At 37.7% G+C, this 9,862-nt stretch overlaps 1 protein-coding gene across 1 annotated transcript; it reads right to left on the bottom strand.

The window, feature by feature from the left end:
• Positions 1-4,912: 4,912 nt before the first annotated feature.
• LOC143617432 (F-box/kelch-repeat protein At3g06240-like) lies at positions 4,913-8,502 on the bottom strand. Its single transcript, XM_077089995.1, has 2 exons — positions 8,458-8,502; positions 4,913-5,668 (listed from the first exon to the last, which is right to left on the bottom strand). The coding sequence occupies exons 1-2, from the start codon at positions 8,500-8,502 to the stop codon at positions 4,913-4,915; spliced, it is 801 nt and encodes a 266-aa protein (XP_076946110.1).
• Positions 8,503-9,862: the final 1,360 nt, after the last annotated feature.

The raw sequence follows: 9,862 nt of genomic DNA, 5'->3' as shown, positions 1-9,862 counted from the left end.
CATTTGATTATCTATATGAATGGATGTACTTCTAGGGTTTAGGGTTTATAAAAGAAGAAACGGAATGCAATATATAATAAATATTTAGGGTTGAAATTAAGTTGCAAATTATTAATAATGGTCTATGGCGGTTATGGGCTATGTTGTATGGTGTTATTTGGAGTTAATTCTTTTTAGATTTTTGTATATTTAATGTTAATATATATTAACCCTAAGTTAAGTTTAATATAAGAAATATAATTATATATAGATAATGATAACCGATAAGAATACCTAAACAATATACTTTGTTTAGGGACCGCTGGCCCATTGATAATAGGCCAAAGCCTTTAAGACAGTAAAAAATTGAAAGGTTTTAGGTTCAAGTCTTACATGATTGTTCTAACAAAGCTTAAGCCGAGCTCAAGCTTGAACATTATTAATAAGTCAAGCTACAAGCTCGAGTCTAGTAAATTAAACAACATGAGCTTGGAGTTGGCTTACATACACTCTCTTCCTTGAAAACTGAATGGCCTTCGGCAGAGGTGACAAAAATGAGTGTGCTTTATGTTAAAAAAACTGATATCATCTTAGAAACAACATAGCACATGATTTAATATACTTGGTGTTTGATTCTGTTGACAGAAAATAAGGATGATAACGGGTCCAATTGCCCGATCCAAACACGCACTAAAGGTTTTGAGAGGGGGGGGGTGACTGCTTCCGCCCGATCACCTCGGCATATATATCTTTTGAATTTTTTTTGTATTTTTAATGATTGAACCCAAATACCCCATTCATTTAAGCCCGTATTTTGTATATAAAATTTTACACACCAAATCAATATTAGTTATTATTTTTTGCTTTTTAACATAGTCATAACTTATAATTTATTTACTTTTGATGGATACTTTCTTGTGTTGGGTCACTTATGTTCCAAAGTGCCATTAGGTAACTAGAATATCATTAATAAACAAAACAAATTCTTACATTTATACTGATGAATGTACTGAATTAATGCCCATAAATTCAACTTATTCCCATGATCAGTGGCGGACCCAGTATTTTTTGCCAATGGGGTCCTAGTTTTTCGGTTTACAAAATTTTTGGGTTGTTCGTTATTCGGCTCGGGTCGAGACGAGGAACATAATAAAACACGGAAATATGGTGTCATTGGAAACGAGTAAGTAGAAAGAATCTAGATTAGAAACTAGATATAACATATACTCTTAATTCATTTTTATCCATACTTGGAAAACATAAACGTAAGTACATATATATATATATATAGTCTTACATACAGGATCAAAACATGAAAAATTAACTCTAACACAAATAAATGTTTAATTATAATATACATAAACAAGATAAATAATTAAATAATATGCAAAACCCACGTTGCCATTATATATGTTGCATGGTTATGATATCTAAATGAGAGAAACTAACGAAAGACACAAATACTCTAACTAAATAACTAATACTGACTAGGATATAAAATAACAAAAAAGACAACAAAATCTCAATACCCTAACTAAATAACTAATATTAACTAGAATATAAAAAAAATATAAAAAACAACAAATTAAAACAAAGCATGGTGAGACTTGACTGCAACCTCTCAAAGGTAAAACCAGAGACTTTTCATTAGATCAATTCAATCTTAAAAGTATGGGTTCCAAGTATTAATATTTATGGGGTCCTTACAAAATTTAATATACCGTCTCTAAGTAATTTTTAAAAAACATTGGTGCCCCGGGTCCTCGATCGAACCTATTTGGGTCTGCCCTGCCTATCATAGTATGATACAACTCTTAGTTTGATACTAGACTAATAAATTCTTATATGCATTGTGCCTTTGTAATCGAATTTGTTTTCGCCTTGTACAATGTTGATTATACAATTTTAAGGATCTGTATTTAATGGTTGTGGTGTCCAAAAGACGGCATTGGAACTCCAACAGCTACAATAAACATGAATAACGAGAAGCACACATGTTCTTCTCGACGATTTGTGATATTCGCCAAAAAAGAGCACAGTCCAAAAGGTACATACAAGTGTAACCGTGGAAGTGTCCGAAACTAGTTCACAACAACATAATAAGTTATAACATGAAATGCATTGTTGGATTGTACAATACTACTTTATGGGTTTTATGAGGGCTTTGGGCTTCGGCCCATGTTTATGTTTCTTATTCGGTAAGTTATTAACCCTAGTCTATCTTACAAATACTCCTGCTATGTAATTGTAATCGTTACACTTGTATATAATGAATAACCTCGTTGTAGCCCTTGAACTTAGATTCCCACCACGGTTATTTTTTTACATATGTATCGTTATCATTTATTTTCTAAACTGTGTGACATCGTGTGCTCTTGATTGTGTGTTTGGGTTTATGATGTGCCACTTGATTCCTAACACTACTCATACAGACTTTAGAAGTTAAAACTAACCTGAACTGCATCAGCTGCAGCGTAACCAACAACTTGACCACCCATGAATTAGAGACCATTCCCAAACCCATACAAAAAGTAGCCAGAAACGCCCACCCTCGAGGCAAGTTAAACATTGGGCGGTAGAGGAGTGTAATGTTTAAGATCACGGCAATGACAAAACACGAGCACGAGAAGTAGGAAAAAGTTGCGTAGACACTTAAATGAGGGACACCATCATCCAATGTATGCCATTGATCATTCGTTGCATGATTAAAAGTCGGCGAGAAAAGAGTATAGAGGTAGGGTACCAAAAAGACCCAAATACCCTTAAGTACTACCCGCGGGTCATTAAGGAACCTCTCATATATCACCCGTGGGACATTCGGATCACCCGCATATCATGGGTGAGGAAGAACATCCTCGTACCACATGCGGAAGCATCCTGGCACCCTCAGAAGTCACCCGCAGGACAGGACATCTGTCCGCCAGAATGTTCAGAAGGCAAAGCCAACGGGACAGCTGTCAATAACTAACTATACTCCAGAACGTCCACGATTGTTACTTGAAGAATACGTGACTTGCTCACCAATGAGAGAAGGACACATGGCCAGTTTGTTATAACCGTGCACATGGCTAGGGTGCAATTCGTCCTATCATTAGGTGACGCGTGTCTAGGTTGTTACACCCATGCACATGGAACGTATAGCTCAACCTATCATAAGAGGACACGTGTCCAGGCAGTTATCGAGACCTTTTAGAAGAGGACAGCTGGCCCAATCACATTCCTACCTCCTTTGGCTATAAATACCCTGTCAACCTGCATGAGGTATTGATTCATACTCACACTCACTTGTATTCTGACTATACTTAGTCTACTTCATTACGAACGTTACTGATTCTCACGCCGGAGGGTGGTTACAGGAAGACCCCACCTTGTCCTTCCTGTAGCAAGACTTATCACTCGGGACTTTTGGGTCATCAATCCAACCCACTTAACGACCCCAACACACGGAGATTTAATCATCCCGACACACGGTGATGTCACATCATCGCGTCCCCGACACACGGAGATCTAACCATCCCGACACACGGTGATGTCACATCATCATTGCTCGACACACAAAGTTTCAACCACCCCGACACACGGTGACGACACACCATTACTGAAACCTTTAACTCGATGAACACCAAAACTAAGTTGACATACAACCTCGTTGCACTTCGTTATACCGGCAGACCCGAACCACCTTTTAACTTTGACACCATCACTGGTTCACCACTGAACCGCTACTGTCACTTCTTAGTCGAACAAAATAAACATAGGAGTATAGGACACATACTTGGGCTTGTAGGGGCTTTGATTTCACCCCTTTCATGACCTTTGTTGTATGAACAGGAACCGAAAGAATGGTTGCATGCAATTTATTTGAACACTCCATATTACTATTTGACAAACAAATAGTTAAACCTAAAGAGTTTCACAAGGGATATCACAAAATAATATTGCAACTCAACTGCCTTTCGGCCTATTGCCCATGGTAAACCTTCGTGGCATAAGCCATTAATTAGCCAACCAAGATTGACCAACACCATTTATCTCCTGTAAATATGCACGGACATACGGACGCCCTGTAGTCCCAAACGAAACTCTCGCATGACATGACAACGATCGAACGAAACACAACACCGGTCTCAGTCTACTGTTGTCGAGTTTTCTGTTTGCAGAAGCCAATCTTTCATGCGTGCCCTCCACCGGCGGACGCACCCGTCGGCGGAGGCTGCCCCGATCTTCAAACCGTTTCCCTGTACGAGCGCTAGGCTCTGATACCACTTGTTAAACTTTCAGCGGGTGAATCAAGAACACAAACACGAGATTTGATCAACACACGATCGACTCTATTATTAAGAAAACGACAAACGAGAAAAACTTACTAATTACTAATACAATGTACGGCTTATATAGAACCCATACATGACTAATCCTATACTAACTCAAATACACACAACACAAATAGGTTTAAATAAAATAAGACTAACTTATCTTATAATAATAAACTAATTATTATATTAAATATTCTCCAAGATTCTAGGAGTCTCTGATTTGGTGTTGGACACGTTTAACACCAACAACTTGACCACCCATGAACCGGAGACCATTCCCGAATCCAAACAAAAAGCCAGCTAGAAATGGCCCCCCTCGAGGCAAGTTAAACATTCGGCGGTAGAGGAGTGTAATGTTTAAGATCATGGCAAGGACATAACACGAGCACGAGAAGTAGAAAAAAGCTGTGTAGACACTTAAATGAGGGATATATGCACCATCATCTAATGTATAGGAGTGCAAATGTTGTAGATTATTGCAATAAAAAAACATAGAAAAAAGCTGTGCAGACTTAAATGAATGACACTATAATAATCCAATGCAATAGAGTGCTACTAAAATGAAATTTAAAAATATACTGTATCAGATAACTTAAATACAGTTTAACTCTTCACTTTCAAAAGTCATTATAAACCATAAAATTTGGCTTATCAAGAAGTAGTGTCTTCATGTAGTCGTACACCTCAAATGATCTACGTGATCCCTCAATCCCGAGACTGTTAAAGCGTTTTTTGCTGGGGTCGTAAACAACAAGTTCTTCTCCTCCATCAATTATAGGTTCACCATTCTTTCGAAATCCTATTATACCTTCATTTTTTTTTGTTGTAAAAGTAAATAGCTTTGTAAACGATTTTGGAACACCGTCCCCCATCATCCATACATCGTGACCTGTATATTTGTCACAATATTTATGTCGATCAACTACAACAAGAGACTCCCTAAGCTTAAATATTTTTGCGTAGCTTAAATTACAAGGGACAGTTATTTCTCCAAATTCTTCACTTGTCATATCAAACGAAATAATCACATACTTCCGGTCACCATCCATACTATTCCTATCATAAGCAAGCCAGTAAAAAAGTCCATTTATAACCACCCCACCAGAAGAAACAAAATCAATCGATTCACGAGGGAGATTACCATACGAATTTCTCCAAGCCCCAGTGCTTAACGTAAAAACTTGAATGTCGGTTACACTTCCCATACCATGGTACTCCAACCTGTCAACCATGACAATCTTAGGGTCGTTGGTCTCACCACAAACCCCAAAACCGAGAACAGTTTTTTTCAAGTAAGTAGTGTCGAGGCTCAAAAACAGCAACAACTTTTCTAATCGACACGTTCCAAAGTAAAACAACGCCCTTTTTACTATCTTGCAAACACATTAACCCGTGAGAACTGCCAATTACGACGCATGGGTATTGAATCATCTTAACCAATATAGGAACATATTCGGGAAAAGTACCATCATCAAAAACCGAGAAAAAGTGATTATCAATCGGATCAGCACCCCATGTACGATTATGTATACACTTTAAAAGCAGATGTTGCGAGTGTGAATGTGTGTGGTGGCACTTGTAATGCTTAATAATAAAATCAGAGCTACCTATGACAGACTTCCATGTTTTGGAGACCGAACGGAATCAAATCAACTATTTGACAGGAAGCCGCTTCATGATTTCCAGGTGGATCTCATCAGGTATGTTGTTTGACATTTGATTATCTATATGAATGGATGTACTTCTAGGGTTTAGGGTTTATAAAAGAAGAAACGGAATGCAATATATAATAAATATTTAGGGTTGAAATTAAGTTGCAAATTATTAATAATGGTCTATGGCGGTTATGGGCTATGTTGTATGGTGTTATTTGGAGTTAATTCTTTTTAGATTTTTGTATATTTAATGTTAATATATATTAACCCTAAGTTAAGTTTAATATAAGAAATATAATTATATATAGATAATGATAACCGATAAGAATACCTAAACAATATACTTTGTTTAGGGACCGCTGGCCCATTGATAATAGGCCAAAGCCTTTAAGACAGTAAAAAATTGAAAGGTTTTAGGTTCAAGTCTTACATGATTGTTCTAACAAAGCTTAAGCCGAGCTCAAGCTTGAACATTATTAATAAGTCAAGCTACAAGCTCGAGTCTAGTAAATTAAACAACATGAGCTTGGAGTTGGCTTACATACACTCTCTTCCTTGAAAACTGAATGGCCTTCGGCAGAGGTGACAAAAATGAGTGTGCTTTATGTTAAAAAAACTGATATCATCTTAGAAACAACATAGCACATGATTTAATATACTTGGTGTTTGATTCTGTTGACAGAAAATAAGGATGATAACGGGTCCAATTGCCCGATCCAAACACGCACTAAAGGTTTTGAGAGGGGGGGGGGGGGGGGTGACTGCTTCCGCCCGATCACCTCGGCATATATATCTTTTGAATTTTTTTTGTATTTTTAATGATTGAACCCAAATACCCCATTCATTTAAGCCCGTATTTTGTATATAAAATTTTACACACCAAATCAATATTAGTTATTATTTTTTGCTTTTTAACATAGTCATAACTTATAATTTATTTACTTTTGATGGATACTTTCTTGTGTTGGGTCACTTATGTTCCAAAGTGCCATTAGGTAACTAGAATATCATTAATAAACAAAACAAATTCTTACATTTATACTGATGAATGTACTGAATTAATGCCCATAAATTCAACTTATTCCCATGATCAGTGGCGGACCCAGTATTTTTTGCCAATGGGGTCCTAGTTTTTTCGGTTTACAAAATTTTTGGGTTGTTCGTTATTCGGCTCGGGTCGAGGCGAGGAACATAATAAAACACGGAAATATGGTGTCATTGGAAACGAGTAAGTAGAAAGAATCTAGATTAGAAACTAGATATAACATATACTCTTAATTCATTTTTATCCATACTTGGAAAACATAAACGTAAGTACATATATATATATATATATAGTCTTACATACAGGATCAAAACATGAAAAATTAACTCTAACACAAATAAATGTTTAATTATAATATACATAAACAAGATAAATAATTAAATAATATGCAAAACCCACGTTGCCATTATATATGTTGCATGGTTATGATATCTAAATGAGAGAAACTAACGAAAGACACAAATACCCTAACTAAATAACTAATACTGACTAGGATATAAAATAACAAAAAAGACAACAAAATCTCAATACCCTAACTAAATAACTAATATTAACTAGAATATAAAAAAAAATATAAAAAAACAACAAATTAAAACAAAGCATGGTGAGACTTGACTGCAACCTCTCAAAGGTAAAACCAGAGACTTTTCATTAGATCAATTCAATCTTAAAAGTATGGGTTCCAAGTATTAATATTTATGGGGTCCTTACAAAATTTAATATACCGTCTCTAAGTAATTTTTAAAAAACATTGGTGCCCCCCGGGTCCTCGATCGAACCTATTTGGGTCTGCCCTGCCTATCATAGTATGATACAACTCTTAGTTTGATACTAGACTAATAAATTCTTATATGCATTGTGCCTTTGTAATCGAATTTGTTTTCGCCTTGTACAATGTTGATTATACAATTTTAAGGATCTGTATTTAATGGTTGTGGTGTCCAAAAGACGGCATTGGAACTCCAACAGCTACAATAAACATGAATAACGAGAAGCACACATGTTCTTCTCGACGATTTGTGATATTCCGCCAAAAAAGAGCACAGTCCAAAAGGTACATACAAGTGTAACCGTGGAAGTGTCCGAAACTAGTTCACAACAACATAATAAGTTATAACATGAAATGCATTGTTGGATTGTACAATACTACTTTATGGGTTTTATGAGGGCTTTGGGCTTCGGCCCATGTTTATGTTTCTTATTCGGTAAGTTATTAACCCTAGTCTATCTTACAAATACTCCTGCTATGTAATTGTAATCGTTACACTTGTATATAATGAATAACCTCGTTGTAGCCCTTGAACTTAGATTCCCACCACGGTTATTTTTTTACATATGTATCGTTATCATTTATTTTCTAAACTGTGTGACATCGTGTGCTCTTGATTGTGTGTTTGGGTTTATGATGAGTGCCACTTGATTCCTAACACTACTCATACAGACTTTAGAAGTTAAAACTAACCTGAACTGCATCAGCTGCAGCGTAACCAACAACTTGACCACCCATGAATTAGAGACCATTCCCAAACCCATACAAAAAGTAGCCAGAAACGCCCACCCTCGAGGCAAGTTAAACATTGGGCGGTAGAGGAGTGTAATGTTTAAGATCACGGCAATGACAAAAACACGAGCACGAGAAGTAGGAAAAAGTTGCGTAGACACTTAAATGAGGGACACCATCATCCAATGTATGCCATTGATCATTCGTTGCATGATTAAAAGTCGGCGAGAAAAGAGTATAGAGGTAGGGTACCAAAAAGACCCAAATACCCTTAAGTACTACCCGCGGGTCATTAAGGAACCTCTCATATATCACCCGTGGGACATTCGGATCACCCGCATATCATGGGTGAGGAAGAACATCCTCGTACCACATGCGGAAAGCACCCGCAGGACAGGACATCTGTCCGCCAGAATGTTCAGAAGGCAAAGCCAACGGGACAGCTGTCAATAACTAACTATACTCCAGAAGTCCACGATTGTTACTTGAAGAATACGTGACTTGCTCACCAATGAGAGAAGGACACCTGGCCAGTTTGTTATAACCGTGCACATGGCTAGGGTGCAATTCGTCCTATCATTAGGTGACGCGTGTCTAGGTGTTACACCCATGCACATGGGACGTATAGCTCAACCTATCATAAGAGGACACGTGTCCAGGTAGTTATCGAGACCTTCTAGAAGAGGACAGCTGGCCCAATCACCTTCCTACCTCCTTTGGCTATAAATACCCTGTCAACCTGCATGAGGTATTGATTCATATTCACACTCACTTGTATTCTGACTATACTTAGTCTACTTCATTACGAACGTTACTGATTCTCACGCCGGAGGGTGGTTACAGGAAGACCCCCACCTTGTCCTTCCTGTAGCAAGACTCACGGTATCTGTTTTGCAGGTTCCAGTCATTGGACTTTGGGTAGTTGTGCTCATACTGTGTTAGTAGTTATCGTATTTTACCCTGTGAACTCATTGGATCCAGGACCCTTATCAGGGGATCGGATCCGTGTTTCTTCATTGGCGCCATCCTGTTTGGTGTTAGAACTACACAATTTTTTCTTTGTTGGTTTTTTGGTTCGTTTTAAGGTATGAGTAAACTTCCTGAAGGGCCGACGGAAACTCCTGTACAAACACCACGTGTCGATAATATTAAAGCACCTGAAGGTTTTGCTTCTAGTATTTTTTGCACGTGGCTTAGCTTCGGGTTCACGTGCCACCGGTGTAACGCCGGAAGGTCGTACCCTTGAGCGTGTTGTTGCGCCGGCCGGACCAACTCCCACCGATTTGGGGCGTGTTACGCTCGGGGGGGGTGTTCCAATTTGGCAGATCAAGGACAAGTTACGAGAGAGACTCGCCGTACTAGATCA

This window comes from Bidens hawaiensis, unplaced genomic scaffold, assembly GCF_021521415.1.
Source record: "Bidens hawaiensis isolate Kalapana, Puna unplaced genomic scaffold, B.hawaiensis_p1.1 tig00054781_1, whole genome shotgun sequence".
NCBI classification, from domain to species: Eukaryota; Viridiplantae; Streptophyta; class Magnoliopsida; order Asterales; family Asteraceae; genus Bidens; species Bidens hawaiensis.
This window is presented reverse-complemented; position numbering and strand designations above follow the sequence as displayed.

What these genes read in the sequence shown, in the direction of transcription:
- LOC143617432 (XM_077089995.1), bottom strand. Translation starts at nt 8,502, where the DNA reads ATGGGTGGTCAAGTTGTTGGTTACGCTGCAGCTGATGCAGTTCAG. An exon ending in CTGCAGCTGATGCAGTTCAG is followed by an intron (nt 5,669 to 8,457) that starts GTTAGTTTTAAC and finishes TGTGTTTGCAAG; the next exon opens with ATAGTAAAAAGGGCGTTGTT.